This window comes from Macrosteles quadrilineatus, unplaced genomic scaffold, assembly GCF_028750875.1.
Source record: "Macrosteles quadrilineatus isolate MER2022 unplaced genomic scaffold, UCM_ALF_1.0 Scaffold_1__1_contigs__length_201487025, whole genome shotgun sequence".
In the NCBI taxonomy this organism is placed as follows: domain Eukaryota; kingdom Metazoa; phylum Arthropoda; class Insecta; order Hemiptera; family Cicadellidae; genus Macrosteles; species Macrosteles quadrilineatus.
In genome coordinates, this window is record NW_026542594.1 from 18,341,218 (window position 1) to 18,357,963 (window position 16,746).

The following is a 16,746-nucleotide window of genomic DNA, read 5'->3' on the forward strand; positions in this document are numbered from 1 at the left end:
ACAACCAGAGTCAGTACTACAATGTCTATGTAAGTCTTTTCATATGTGCGTTTGTGAAGGATACGTGTAGAATGAAAGAGTAATCAATTATGAATTTATTAACTGATTGATTATTGGTGTATGATTTGATTAATAATAATGGTCACCGGTAACATATTGTTAAATTAGATTTTTCAGGATATAATGGAAAATCAAAGTGTAAAACAATAACAAACATTTAATTGGTTTTTCTATTTAAAAGAATTTAAAACAGAAAAGCATACAACATTGTCCTTAAATATACACATAAATATAAATTATTATTCAGTATGTTTTATTGATTGGCAAAACTTATACACTTTCAATTTAAATAATACAGTAGACCTACATTTACAAAAACGCAAATGTACAAATAAGTGTTTTTTTTTTTTAAAGTACACAGGTAAATTAAGCCTTTGAATAGATGAATGACAAATTTTGAATGGATACAGGATATTATTGTAAATAAAATATTGTGTAATTTTTGTTATTAGGACTACATTTAAAAAGTTATGACTAAAAACATGTTATGGAAAGTTTATTTGAATGATCTGTTAGCAGCAAACAACCAATATTTAGCCATAAACATTAAGATTGTAACATGTTAAAGCAGTAGATGTCGAAAACCATCCATCCTTTTAAAATAAGGACAAACTTTTATTTCAACAACAAATTGATCAAAACCTTAACAGATCAGAGGTGAAAAGTGTGCAGTTCTTTCTGTTAAAATAATAACTTCGGGGGAGCGAGCTGGCCCCCCCCCCCACATAGTGGTTAGAGCGCGGGACTTCAGTCCCTGGTTCGATCCCCGCCTAGTCACCAATGGATTTTATCTAAGTGATAATGCCGCAACCCCTAGGTCTAGCCTGATGTAATGTGAAAAACAATCCCAGGCTCGTGCCTAGCGTCCTAGGACAAAAAAAGAATATAATAACTTCAGGTTAAATTTGATGTCAAGTTGACTAAAATATATCCAATTTACTCAGTTGTGAATTAGAGAAAAAACCTTGTCAAAACAATCTAGTGCCGACTTGTTCTATTCAAACACAAACATAACTATGACTTTTCCATGGGTTTATAAATCATAGGGTTTACAAATTAGTGAGAGGTTGGCTGCTGATATTAGCAGTAAAAAAAAAAAAAAAAACTATCTAATCCATCTTCTATATATATAAAAGGCAAAGACCTCACTGACTCACTCACTCATCACTAATTCTTTTACTTCCCATTTACCTAGGAGGCTGAAATTTGTTACACTGATTCTTTAGGCATTAAATAGGAAAACTAAGTTGTTTTTATTCTGATCGGACTCTCGGTCTCCCCCCAGTGGCTCTGGAGTTTCCCATGTTAACCTAATGAGTACTCATATTTAAATGGAATTAAGGAATCTTTAACAGCTGTTTAAAATAAACAAGTCGGTTCTGTTCTATGATGTTCAATAGCATTAAAGTTACAAGGATTACCAACAGGGTGCAGCACTATTATTTTTTTTTATTTATGACAACAGCAAATTTGCAACCAAAAGGTGAGTGAGCGTAGAGAACGAACTTCAACCTGGAGGCGAGTTAGCGTAGCGAACGAACTTCAAGCAGGACGTGATTGAGCCATGCGAACGAGCTCACTTATGAAGTTAAACAGGGCAAAGCCCGCGGGTACAGCTAGTATCTTATATACTAAAAAACTTTTGCAAAACTTACAAAAATAAGCACAAAATATTAATTTAAAAAAATTAACATGGGCCTTATGGGTTGTGGTAACAAAATAACAAAATACAAAGAGAAAATCAAAGCAAATGGACGAAATTCCAATCACATATTTTATTTATAGCGTGGGTTGAAAATAGAGTTTGTACAATACATATTTTTGGTAGAGTTTCTCTAAAATGTACTCTTGTTTTTTTTGTTGTTAAAAAATTTGAGTTTCACTGGCACTGCAAAACACTTTTATAAAGGTTCAATGAATTTGAAAGTCAACTTTACAACAGTACAGCAGCTACACTATTTGTTGTGATTTTTAAGATATTTATTTTACTGAAACTAAACCACAGGATATTATTTAATGAGTGGGGGATTTCAATATCGAAAGAACAATAATTTGTTATCCTATTTCATCTATTGTAAGGGAATCTGCATTCTTCTGTATGATTATTTATGATAAAGAATAATGATCAGAAAGTTATATTAGTTTTAAGCATGTTTTTCATCTCCTAAAAGAATTTTTGATTATATCGGAAAATAGGATGGGCACATTTCTAGAAAACGACAATGTTGTTTTAAACAGGAAACAGGAAAATGATATGTTGTCAGGCTTGATTAAGGAGTTACTGTAGGTAAAGAAATGACTTTTGAAAAACATATGGAGGAAATGTGCAAAAAAATGAAAGGAGTCTTCGCAAAATTAATAGAACAGACCAGAGCCAATAGAGGCAGGACTGGGAAGAATTTGATGACGCTGTACAAAGGGTACTGAGCCAGCAATGCTGTAGGGATGTGAGTTTTTGGGTAAGGATGCTGGGAAGATAAGATTGAACAGGAAACTTATGAGTATGCAAAGAAGAGTTTGATTGAAAGTAGGGAAATTATACAACCCAGTATCGCATGATATTATTAGGGTTTTACCGGAGCCATACTACTTGACCTGCTCATTGAAGAAAGGATTAGAATTTTGGAAGACAAGGAGGCTGGTAGGACTACATCGAAAATCAAGAGTGCCAGAAGAGAGGAGACATTAGATGAGTGGCAAATGCGCTGGAAGCAGAGTGAGGAATAAAGGTAAACGTTCGGATATATGCCAAACATCAGAAGGAAGCTTGAACATGATTGGGAGATGGGTCATTATTAAACACCGTTTTGTCACTGAACATACTTTCGTATGGTCGCCATTTCAAAGAAAAGAATTTAAAAGTATGGACAATTTTAAGATGAATTTGTGAAGTATTGGTGTCCACTTCAGGAGGCAAATAGGAGAGAACAGGAAGAAGTCTTGGATAGGAAAGGTCTAGAGTGGAGAAAATCAAACTTGATGAAAGACATGGAAACAATTGAGACCTTCAGGAAAGTAGGCTTTTAAATTGAAAAAAAGAAAGAAACAAAAACAATGAAAGAAAAGGAATGAAAGCATTCCCGTTAAGGGGAGGGAAAAGGTTAGACTGAATCAAAATGATCCGTATTGCTCAGGGCGGTAGGGGGAAGGGAGTCATTGTGCTGTTAGGGTTTTGGACACATAAGGTGTGTCTGGACGAGGATTGAAAGTGGCCGAAGCCCGAGAAGAAAAAAATATTTTTTACCGAATGTGGCCTGGAAAATAAGTCCCAGACTTATGCCAGGGGTGGTGGTGGGAACGAGGGGCCTTGGCTTAATCATTTAGGTTATCGTCCGTTAATCAGAAGAGAATCTCTTACTGACTTTCACAAAAAAACTGCAAAAACGGGCTTGTAAACTACAAACTCACTCAGGCCTTTTACCATCTTTAGCTTTACAACAAAAACAAGATACCCAAAAACGCAGAATAGATAAAGATCAATATTCAATATAATACAAATCCTTCTTCTCCTATGTCTAGATTGTGCACGATTTCAAGCACCAGGTTCGCTAGTTTAGCCATAAACATCTGATCTTAGTCAGGAAATTTTGGTTTCTGATATTAACAAAAATATATACATAAGCTTGGACGTAATTACAAACTGTAACGGTTTTCAAATTTCCCTCTTGTTTTTAGGCATGCATCCACCGCAAGTGATTTCATAAATTGTCTAAAAAATGTTTTAATAATAATGTGTTAAATAATCTCATGGGCCATGAAGAATTTATCTCCTAGCGTTTTATACTTATGGACATTGTACAGTAACATATAATACTACAATAATAATTTAAAATTTTCTAGAAAGATTTCGTGCTATACTCTATTTTGTTTTACAGGAAACTAAAAGTGTAAATTGTAATTTCTAAGTTTCCATCAGCATTTTATTCAGTTTCTTCAAATACAAGTCTATCTCTCATAAGAAAAATGAATCCTACTGTGTTTGTGTTAATCAGGGTGTCCAGAGACACACTTACACCACTAGGAGTTTTTGGGAGGGGGGGGGGGAATTTTATATTTACAATTTTCATTGATGGTCTGTAAGGTATTATAATCAGTAATCCTAAACAATTTTCTGTTAAATTCGTACACACTACTAACACTTGCAACACAATTTCGGCTTTTCATAATTTGATTAAGACATAGATTTTATTGGTAACTTGAAATAAATATATAACAGACTAAATAGAAAATAACCAAGGAGGTTACATTAAATTTGACTAGAGACTATAAATAAATCAATAGGTCTAAATAATAAAATAATTGACAAAATACAATGGCGATAGACCATGCACTGACTAGACCTACTATTAGAACTTACATAGGACTAGGCTATACAAATTTAAAATTTGCTTAAAGTTTGTCGCAACAAAATGATGTCTTTGCGATTGCAAAGGATGCTTTTCAATCAATCAATCAATCAATCAATTATCAATTAGTTAAGATGGGGACGCCACTATGTGAGTATTTTAACCCAAATATGAGTGTAGGATGAGTGTAGGATGAGTGGCGCGATCTTGTAGTCTTGTTAGTGACTAAGGCCGACATGTTCCTTAGACACAGCTGTTAATTAATAGCCCAAACAGCTAATGGCAACTAAGGGACCTACAGTTTATAGTGGAATCCGAACCACATTTATCCTTGTAATTTACGAATTGGTCTAATTATCAGGATAGTACTGCGGATAGTCGTAGTACTCACTAGTGCGGACGTTAATCCACACCAGGGAGCATCGCATCCACAGTGCATCCCTATAAATATCCACAATTCGTGACCTCCTAGTAGCTGGATTACAGGACGACGCCACCCGTCCCAAATGCTACACTACAGTCATTATCATTATCCTATTGTGTCCCTAAATGTAAGCCAAAACCCCACAATAAAGTTTTAATTCTTTAATCGCAAATGCGATGATGATGTCTTCAACACCATGGGCCATTGTCAAATATTGCCACAATTATGAGAGACGATGATGATGTCTTTGTGACAAGATGTTGCCACAATTACGGGAAAGGATAATGATGTCCTCGCGGCCTCAGGGGAATGTAGAGATGTTGCCGTTGTCACAGTATTCACTGTTGTGAAGTGAGAGATGCTCTCAATTTCACCACGATGACAATGAATACACACCTTATAAGATATATTTATAAGGTCTGTATTCATTGGGGGATGATCTGGATAGGGCCGAAATCACGGATTACTTTCATGAAGACATATTATGATGTGGGCATAGAGACAACCACAGTTTTTAAAGGGCAAACAGAGAAAAATAGTTTGATTTCTCCAGTTCCATAGTGGCTAACTGATCTTGCTTTTGTCTGTTTGTGGCTAGAGTATTTAATAATTTCTGGTTTGGGTGAAGAGATCCTCCCAAATTCTCTGCGGCTGGCCACTCCAATAGGAGAGACATATTATAGCATGCACTGCAATCCTGTCAGTGTGGACGTAGTTTTCAGATAGCAGCAAACTAAAGTGTTCACAGGCCCTCAGTATTGCCAAATGGAGGGAAAAAGCAGGGGTTTATTAACCAGATGAACCACAAAAATACCGCAAAAAAAGAATCTTGCACAGTTTTGAGGTTAGAATCTTTCCACAATGCTACACTACAGTCATTATCATTATCCTATTGTGTCCCTAAATGTAAGCCAAAACCCCACAATACACTGTTCAAAAATGACTGACACGATAACATACAAAAATGAGTGATACGAAAACGAATTGCACCAAAATGACCTATGAAACTGGCACTACATGTGGTGACAATAACCACTTTCCCTGCCGATTGCTGAGCTCACACCAAGGCAATGTTACTGAGGGGAGCGCAGAATTACATTTATAGTGCTCAGGCACTACAATTATAGTAACCAGTAGCAAATTAGTTCATAAGCATAATCATATCATCATTTCAATATCAAGACTTTTTCTTTGTCCCCATAGTTTACTATCTATAGGAAAACAAATGTTCATAATAAACATTTCATATTGACAGATGAGCTGTTTTTTTATAAAAGGCTATTACTGTAGGTCTCATGGTAGGACACAGGACCGATTTACTTTTTGTTTTGAAGTCACTAGATGCCTAAAACACCATCCGTTCAAATTCAGATATACACACATATACTTCATTTTGTTTAAATTAAGCCTCCGAATCAAGGCTTAATAGTTTTGGCCATTTTTACGTTTTTTGTGTATGTACGAGGTTTAGTGAAGTCAACCATGATAACACGACTCTACATAGCTGTATGAAACAGTTCCCATGGGAATTTGTCAGAACGGATGTTCTGGAGGAAACAAGATAGTCCAACTAGCGATAAGATAACCTTACTCCATGCGAACCTACCACACACATATTTTTCAGAACATCATTTATCTTCCAACAGATCAGTGGCAATTATTCATTGCGCTTTACTGTATTATTGATTATCATTGTTTCGTCTCAAGTCTAATATTGTTTTTTGTGCTTGTGAGCTGCGAATGTTTTGTGCGTCTGTTGTGCGGTAATCCTGTCTAAACCATGACCAATGAATCATAAAAAACTTTAAGGTAGGTTTTGTACCGAAAGGGCTTAGTGAGTCTCTACCTTAACATTTTAGAAGACATGCCACTGAAAATTAACATTCTCGATGCAATGTGGATGACCAGCAAAGCTTGGAACAACATCTCCGAAAATACCATCGCTAATTGCTTTAAGAAATGTGGCTTTAAAGTCTCTCAAGAAACTACGGATGACCCAGACATTGACATTATGCCAGCACCACTGACAGAAGTAGAAGACGTAAGTCCAGCAGATTGGCGGCAAGTTACCGTGTCACTCAATGTCAAAGGATTGGAGTTTGAAGAGTTTGTGACCTTGGACGACAATGTGGAGATTTGTGTAAAACTAAAAGATTCAGACATTGTTGAATAAATTCTTGAAAACCAGGGTGAAGTCGAGGGACCAGGATCAGACGAGGACAAAGCTGATGAAGACAGTGTTGATCTACCGGGCCCGTCGTGCAAAGACGCACGTAACGCTGTAAAAGTATTGAAGTGTTTTTCTAAAAGAAGAACGATCTACCCATATGTGAAATTGTTGTTAAATCGATAACTGTAAATGATAGTGCCTTGGACTAGCTACGTAAGTAAGGCAAAGCAAACTAAAATAAATGACTTTTTTGTCTGGTAGCCTAATGTATGTACAGTACTGTATTATTGTACGATTCAACAATTTAAACTATATTGTTTTTTATTGTAATTAAATTTTATTTTATAACCTATTTCAAATGGTCACACAATATTATTAGTTCTTCACTATATCATTATGATTTGAATGCAATTATGTGTTTGCATAAGCTCTGAAATACTCATTATAAAGATGCTCAGTGCTTTTAATAACCTTGATGACACGGCTACAGGTCAAAATGACCTTAATAACACAACTCTCACCAAGACGAGCACCTCGATAACACATTTATTTTTCTAAACCCCTTAGGACACTTCTTATCGAGGTTCTACTGTATTATTAAATCCTTGAAATGTTATTTTTGGCGTGGGAAAGGTGCTGTAAGAAAAGGGGAGGGGAGATTTGTGCTTCTGGCCTTAAAGGGATGGGCACCTCTGGCGTTAATAAAGGTTCTGTATTTATAATACGAGCATGAATGGTTTTGGACACCTAGTACATAATATAATGTTCTTATTATAGAATCAACAATACATTTATATGCAAAATGCCTCATTATAAATAATTATAGCTATATTAAAACATAAATATATACTTGCTTCCCAATCATTGAATGTCAATATGTATGTATAGTTAGTTTTATTAAAGGGATATAATATTATAAAACTTTAGGATAACTAACTCTAAAAGCAGCCTATCACTTTGAGCATCTTCAGGAGTTATACATAGCAATCGTATAATCCTCTACAGTAAAATTGTTTTCAATCATTAGGTGCTTTGCTTGGATCTTATTATTTTTGCAAACTTTACCAATTCACATAAATCGTTATCAACATATGGAAGATCTGATAGACAAGAGATAAAAGTCTTATAAAATGCAAGTAGGCAAACATTGCAGTACAACTCCATTACATACTCGCGAATAACATCAAATTCAACTATTTCAAACACAATTATACAACCTTAACATAGTAATAAGTGCTTGAAATATATGACGTGTGCATTGAACTGATTATTTAAAACTTGTATAAATTTGTCACAACATCTATATATCTTACTCCCACGACACCGACTTGCAGGTTACAAAAATACACCATGTAATAGGGATACTCTTACTGTTTGATAACTTGCTAATTGGACAGCCATTATTATTTTTGTCACTGCTACTCTATAGAATATCACAGGTGATAATGTTTTCATCTTCAAAAAATTAAATAATTTTTTAAAATCTTAATTCATTTCAACCTTAAAACTGGTTTTACATAACACTAAGTTTTTTACATTTACATTCTGTTATCTACTCACAAAACTTAAGACAGCCATGAAACATCTCTCAGGAAAAAAAATTCTATTTTATTCTGAGCATAAATTTACAACTGGTCCGTCTTTCATACTTGCAAATTTTCGTTATTTACAATAGACTCCCGATAATGAGTGGCTTAGTGATGCAAATCTGACCTAAAATACCAATGAAATTACTAATATTGAACTTGAATGCATAGTTAAGGTTTAATACAGGTTTTGGTGATAATGAAACGTTTTAAATGAAGGAGAATGGATACTTTTTTTTCACACACTTCTACTTACAAAAGAAATAATATTGGATAGCGTATGCATAGGCATAGTAATAACAAAAATTAAAATACACACAAAACGTAAATATAATCATTATTTATCAATACTCGGTGAAGTAAACTTTTGCAATTAATTCTAAAGTGAGATGATGGGTTAGGTTAGGTCGTCACTGGTCAACGTACATTTTACTTGCATTTGTTTTATTTTGATATTTTGCAATTATGGTTGATCCATTTGTTGATGATCAGGAGTCTACTATACTAAATTTGTTTGTGTTGAAACATGATTTTCTGACTTGCTCATTACTAATTTCTAATTTCTTATTTACCTTGTTAAAACTCATAAACAGTATTATTTCTCTAATGTTGTAGGTATTATGTTTTATAGAATAGGTAAATTGATTCATATCAACATTTAATTTATAATGGTTTAAATACCTGCATTCAGTAATCCAATATGCTGCTTGTGGCAACTATAGTTTCAGTTGCCACAAGCAGCATATTGGATTACTGAATGCAGGTATTTAAACCATTATAAATATTCAAACGTAATCCGGAGGCTAACAACTCATAAAAATGAAATCAACATTTAATTTTCAAATTGTTCAGCTATTGGATGACCCATGCACTCACTAGATTAACTTTTTCCAAACATAAGTTTAACAATTTTGTTTTAATTCCTCATACATAGGCTAATAACAAAATACCACTATTATCAAGTTAGGTCTTCAACAAATTCGTAGCTGAAATATATCTCATTACTTTCATTCTCATACTTATTAAATTTTGAAATATTTTCCAGACATTTTAAATAAATGCTGATAAAAAGGACTTGATTTGATGTGGAATGCATCAGTGTAACTTAGTTATGGGTCCTCTTCTATTTCTTGCAAAAAAATATATTCCGATAATTGGCTCGAAGAAATTAAAATCATTACTAAATATGACTTCCAAATGACTGTGGTAAATGGAATACATGAAAGAGAGAAGGAGTGTACCTTGCCGGTAGTTTGGGAGTTGAGGGTTTTGTAACCTCAGGATAATGTTGTGGTTATAGAACCTCAATATTTAATAATCAAGCTCTGATACCGTAACATTCATAAATACAAAAACCATAGTTTCGAATACTTGGGTCAAGTTTGAATAAGGGATTATGTGTAACAAGTTTAAATATAAATAAACATTATTCATTTATTGGTGTAACGTAAACATATGTCAACATTCTAAGCTCCAGCACCGTTGACTGTTGGATACTTATATCAATAGTCAAAGCTAGCACACATAGAGCAAATTGTTTGCAAACTAGTTGCTCTGCCCGTGCTTCGCTACGGGGTGAGAATGCAGAGAAGAATAATTCGGGTTTACTTTGATAATATACTATGAGAAACAGTTACAACACACTTACCAGGAAACATACGGTATAGGCAAAAGCTCAATCCTGCTTATTGATTATTTAAATTAAGATCTCTTAATGTATTACAGTAATATCATTTTATATATTGTATAGCAATTAAAATATATGCAAAAGTATAATCCATTGACCATATGGCACCAAGAAACAATTCTCCTTGTAAACAAATTAAATTAAATAGCAGAACAGCACTTCTGACAACAGCTGTAGTTTCATAACAATGTTTGTTTCCCATGTTAATCTTATGGAGAAATACAAAACTTTAAAGGGCCCCAGGGCCTCACTCTCTAATTATTTCCCTAAAAAGAAAGTTTCCTGCACAACTTCACGTTACGCTCTTTCCAATGACACCAAAAACATGTCAATCGGTTCAGTAGTTTCGGAGGAGTAATTGTCACAAAAATCCTGCTTGCGTATTAAATAAGTATAATAGATTAACTCGAAAAACACAATTGTTTTGTTGTTTTGTATCCTCAACAATGTATAGTTGTACCTACTTTATGTGACAATTTCAGATCAGTTTCAAAACTGTTTCACTCAACCTTGAAACTCTTTTTCCCAGATAACTCAGCACCTCTACAATGTACATTATCTGAGCTTATGGGACTCTACTGTACTAGCTCACTGTATACTGGCCTAAGAGATGTCTGTTCCGTTAAATACTACTGCTTATATCAGTAAAATTTCCCATAATTTACACTTCCTAACAATGTAAGGTGAAAACTAAAAGAATAAATACTCATAACAAACAAAGTAATAATGTAAGGTAACTACAGTATAATATAGTATTAAAGGCCGATACTGGTACGTAACTTGGGAACCACTAACAATTCTAACAATATATTTGACACTATACATTTGTACGACAGAAAATACAAATTTGGCACCAACCTCTAAGTGTTGCAAAATGGAAATAAAAGTATTTTTAATTTGTTAAACAAATTAAACAAAACGCTGTATTTAAATCTTTGGCACCAAATTCTAACGGTTTTAAAATTAAAATTATTCTTCTCAAATTGGCTTGTTAAATAAAATACACTTAAATAAAAAATCACATTATAAAACTTAAACTATATAAAAAAACTTTTTTGTAAACAATAAATAATATATGTTACAATGAAATTCTTGTTCTTAACTATGATATCAACATTAGTTAACATTACAACAGTTATGATGGAATGTAAGGAACACACAAACAATCATGTAAACAAAGCAACATACCGTAGTACAACAAGATAAGTATAATTATTGCGTAGCATTTAACAACTTGTGAAAACTATTGCTTACTTAAACCATAATAAGTTACAAAGCGACTAGATTAGTTATTGGTATAGAGTACAGCCCTTAGAGAACACGATTTACGTTACTTTTGAAGTACTGAAACCTCAGATACGCGAAGTTTAGTTGGCACATCAGTTAAATGGAAAATCAGCAAACCAATTTTCATTGTATTCATCATTACTCCCCAGTTAAGTTAATTTTTTTCTTTAGAATTTTTCTCCCGTCTGTATTTTCATCATTATAAGATATCAATTAATCAATATTTTTAGTAATATAATAAAAATATAACTGATCAAACCATTCAGTAGTTTGTAAACTCACTTTCATGATTCTTGCAAAAATGTGTACATAGCTTCATTGAACAAGTTGACTCTCATCTTTAAAAAGTTGCACTAATAGAGCTTTTTATTCAATCATTTCCCGGTAATCTTTCAAAACATCAATTATAAAAAAAATATTTTCTAGTTCAATCCCTGTACGTAAAATCACAATAGTCCAAATTCCTTTTCCTTACGTTTCATCCACAAAATGTTCTAATTTGAGCGTGTTGCTTTAACACAGCCTTAGCTATTTGCCAGATTTTCCATTTACCTGACGTGGCAACCTCACTTTGGCGGAATGCTAACCCTTGAAGTATTGAGGGAACTCGTTGGATATCTCCCGAACAAGAGCTTGATCATTATGAGAGGCCGATGTATCTTCACAGAATATCCTGGTGAAGCACTTCTGCAGATCTGAGAGGCGATGCTTGTATTCACAGTAGTTGCTGTTGCGCAGAACCATTCGGCACAGTTTCAGATACTCCGAGCGGCGCTACAAACATTCAGTACATGCTAAGTTTAGTAATCAAATCGTTTATGGTTAGTTGTGGCAAAATAAAGTTTTCTTGGAAAAAATCAATTCTCAAAAAAGGGGCCAGGTCAACTTTCCACTGTCTTTTTACCATGGGATACAAGGAAAAATTTAGGGGCTGTCTTTTGTGTTTTGTAATGCAATGTAACAAAACAACAAGAGTAAACCCAAAATCTGCTAGAGAGATAACATGTATTTTTTTATAGGACTTAAACAATTATTTATTAAAATCATTATTAAAAAATACAGGGTTATTCAAAATGAATGACCCAGTTTTAACGCTTTATAACTTTTAAACTATTTAACTTACCGCTATAAAATACACATCAAACGAAAAAGCAACTCAAAGAGTTTACGCCTTCCAAAGACACATCATTTAACAAAATCAATTCAACAGAACTGTAGATTTAACTGTACAAAGTTAAAAAGTATCTCCAACTTTTTTTACCACTACAAATTTGGAGGTTACTTGACGTTTTTGCAAATAACTTTTAAATGGTGAGGAAATCGACCTAAATGGAAGGTATTATTCCGAAAGAGAATAAAATTTTCTACAATCTACTATTAAGCATTTTTTGAAAATACTCAAAAAAGATACCAAAAATTGCCTCAAAATGAAAAAAAATTGAAAATCCCCGTCTTTAATGTAGACAATAAACATAGCAAACATTAAATTTCACACTTTTTTATTTTAAGCCAAATTTAGGCTACATTTATTGAGTATTTTCAAGATATGCGTAATAGTAGATTGTAGGAAATTTTATTCTATTTCGGAATATTACCGTCCACTTTGGTCGATTTCCTCACCATTTAAAAGTTATTTGCAAAAACGTTAAGTAACCTCCAAATTTCTAGTGGTAAAAAAAGTTGGAGATTACTTTTTAACTTTGTACAATTAAATCTACAGTTCTGTTGGATCGATTTTGTTAAATGATGTGTCTTTGGAAGGCATAAACTCTTTGAGTTGCTTTTTCGTTTGATGTGTATTTTATAGCGGTAAGTTTAATAGTATAAAAATTATAAAGCATTAAAAATGGGTCCATCATTTAGAATAACCCTGTATTACTTATTAGCTTTATTAGTAGGGCCTACAGCAAAAATATGTTTATATAGTGATAGTGCTATAAAAAAAAATTAATGACTGTAACTCTTCCTTTTACAGAAAGTTTCATACAGTTGTACCTATTAAAAATTCAAATCAATGGTTTCTGGAAGTCACAAATGATTACCCATTGTATTTTCAGATACAACTTGTATCTTTCTATTCTTTTTATCTTTGTATTGTTCTTTGTATCTTATTTGAACTTAGAGGGAGGATACTGGAGTTTGAAATAACTCTATTGAAAATCTACAATCACACAGTAATATAGCCTATTAGGCAAATTTTTACTTATGAAACTTGTTTTCACATTCAAACAGTTCAATATTAATTAATAAAAGAATCTCGTTACTTCCGTTATTAAACATTAATGTGGTATTTTAGCTGATTTTTTTAATGGAATGGATTTAGTTACCCACCAAATCTCCTGGAGACAGATCAGTCAGCTGTCTAACAACGATGTCAATCAACACTTTGATGTCATTGGTGTAAAAGAGAGCTGCGGTTTTGTCTGAGCTGAACAAATCATAGAACATCTTGAACATTGGATTTTTCGCAGACGGTGAAGATGTGTACGTTCTAAGTGGGTCTTCTGTAATGTTGAGACAGTCCAATTAGCAATGTGTGGGTGGTAAAATGTATTTATAATACATCTCAATGATTGATATTTGATATTGGCTCAGAACACCTGACGATGACCTATGACTATGACACAACAGTAATCTGTACATAGGTACTGATTAAAAAAATGGTTCTGCTGACCAGGTTAGTTTTGGTAAGTTGGTCAAATACTCCCTGCGCTCTTTGAATCAAATGCATGGAACAATTCAGCCTGAGAATCAGCATTTGAATGTCCATTTTTCTGCAGTGTGTGAAGTAGTTTTTTTTTTAGAAAATATATACTGTATTAATGTACAAGTGAGCGTTTGATAAGGCATTTTTTAGGATTTTTGTAAAAGACAACGGTTCAAAACTGAATCTTGTAGCTATCTAACTTCATTTTCAAAAATTTATTTGGTCTCTGAATTACTGTTTTATATGTAAAATGGGTTACGTTACCTCCTAATAATATTATAAGTGAGAAAGTTTAGATGTATGGATGTATGGATGTCACAAGTAAACGCGAACAATACTAACATATAGACAGGGTCATTCCACGCCAAATCATCCAGCCAAAAGTAAACTTGTCACCCAAGGTTTTCTGATTTCAATAAAATTTTGCATAGATAATATATACATATAGATAAGAAGAAATCCAACATTTTATCTCATTCTGACCAAGGGCTTCAGAGATACGGCCATTTTAAGTTTCACACAAATTCAGTTTCCGAGGCTTATTTTTGCGCTAAACTGAATATTCTCGTCTTTCTATGTAAAAAGGACAATTTTGAAGACATGGGCTTCAAATTTTACTTATATATCCAAAATTTAATGCAGAATCATATTACACAAGTGAAATGATAACTGTTATCTATTATCACCCAAAAAAAATTCCTGAATACAAATAATTAGATTTTTCCGAAATCAGAACATTCAGTTACAAAAGGTTTCAAACAAAAATGTCTCTCCAGATAAACCTATAAAACTATATATCACTGGAAAGAGGATAAAATTATCTTTCAAATGGTATAATAACATGAGTGGGGTTATGAGTATTAACATTGTTATCACACGTGAAAGTCAAGTATTAAATTTGATTAAGCTAAGAATTTCATTTGATGCCGAATATGTATGATGAACTTAAATAATACAAAAGGTTCATCAATTTAATATATGTTTGTACAAATTACTAGAAATCTAAAAATATGAAACAAAATATTGGGTCCTTAAGTTGTTATTTTTGTATGAATTAAATTTTTACTTATAAAAAGCCCTAACTAAATCGTCCTATATCCTACATTACTTTTACCATTGAGTATAAACCTAACTAGAGAGTCCACTCAATGGGGCAAAGCATTACCCGTGCAGCGCCAGGCTGAGCAGCGTCGGCGGCCCGAACTACGCGACCTTCGGTAATGCAGTACATCAAGTTGCTAGTGCGCTCTACCAGTAACCATGCAAGACGCAACTCATACCGCTGCTGCGGTCTCGCTGTCGGCTTTGCGAATAATTCAAGCGTGCTCCTTGCGAAACCAATATGGTTTAAAAACTTACTTCTATGACGATAAACATTTTATTCTAAACTACTCGTATAGAGTAATTTATTTTATAATGCGTAATGTTTACACTTTACATGAATGTACCTTTGTTGTAAGATTGGACATTACTTATTCACGCCTCTGAGAAAGTCTGTAAGCATGCTATTGCTGTAAAATTTCATAATAAACCTTTTTTTAAATAACATTTCCCTTTGAGTTAGTGAATAGGGATACTTAATATTTCCATTTGATTGATAAATGTTATGAAATTATATATTTCCGCCATGTTTCAAAGTTCAAATAAAGCTTTCCCACTTTTTATGTGTCATTTCAAATTCGAATATCTGTATTCTGCTTAGAAACAAATTCAGATAGTTACAATATCCTAACTTTACTCTTTTACTATAATCGACGACAATGTATTAATTTACTGAAAATATTTATTGTCAATGTCATTTAAAATAGAATCAACAAGCGTAGGCATAATAAAAAATACCCCTCAATAATAACTAACCAACAGTGTATTTAATGCATGACGTAAATTTGCATGTTCGTTCATACACATGTATGTATTTTTAAACTACTAATTTAAAATGTGTATGGACCAATGACATTTTTCCAACATGTACTATATGTTACCGTGCTACTTTTTGAAACACACTTAATACTTCTACACTTTCTCCTAAACGTCACAGGTCGCAGGCAGTGTGGCACTACTTGACAACTTAACACGCCCTATTGGATCGTGTTTGTGTCATAAAATGGGTTTTCTGCCTATGGGTGCGCCTTTTATAACCCTAAGCCCTCCCTCCGAACTAGTCAACTAGTCAGTATTTTGAGAAGGGGCATTGAGAACAGTCGTTGTCTTTAATCAGTGTATACGTTAACTGTGATATAGGTGAACGATATTATTTATTTATTAGCTCTTTAAAGTTAGTTCCCGTTATTATTGACTTCCTGAGTAGTAGGCCTACTATTTGTTTTCGAAAATGAAATTTTTATAACAGTCTGTAAGAAATTTTCTACAATGTCCTCGCAAAAAAAAAAAAAAAACAGGGTGATAAGTGTGTTTTTTCTAGATGCAATGCTACTAAAAGAGACAACCAAGACCGAGTATTTTTTAAGTTTCCAGTAGG

The 16,746-nt window shown here is 33.3% G+C and overlaps 1 protein-coding gene across 1 annotated transcript in view; it reads right to left on the reverse strand.

The window, feature by feature from the left end:
* Nucleotides 1-267: 267 nt before the first annotated feature.
* The window catches only part of LOC129004530 (NCK-interacting protein with SH3 domain), a 93,884-nt gene continuing 77,405 nt past the window's right edge, over nt 268-16,746 (reverse strand). Inside the window, exons 13-15 of the mRNA XM_054433138.1 lie at nt 13,892-14,064; nt 12,148-12,334; nt 268-8,713 (exon numbers count right to left, since the gene is read on the reverse strand). Of these exons, the coding sequence (XP_054289113.1) occupies nt 8,667-8,713; nt 12,148-12,334; nt 13,892-14,064 (407 nt within the window). The 3' untranslated portion in view covers nt 268-8,666. The remainder of the gene's footprint in view (nt 8,714-12,147; nt 12,335-13,891; nt 14,065-16,746) is intronic.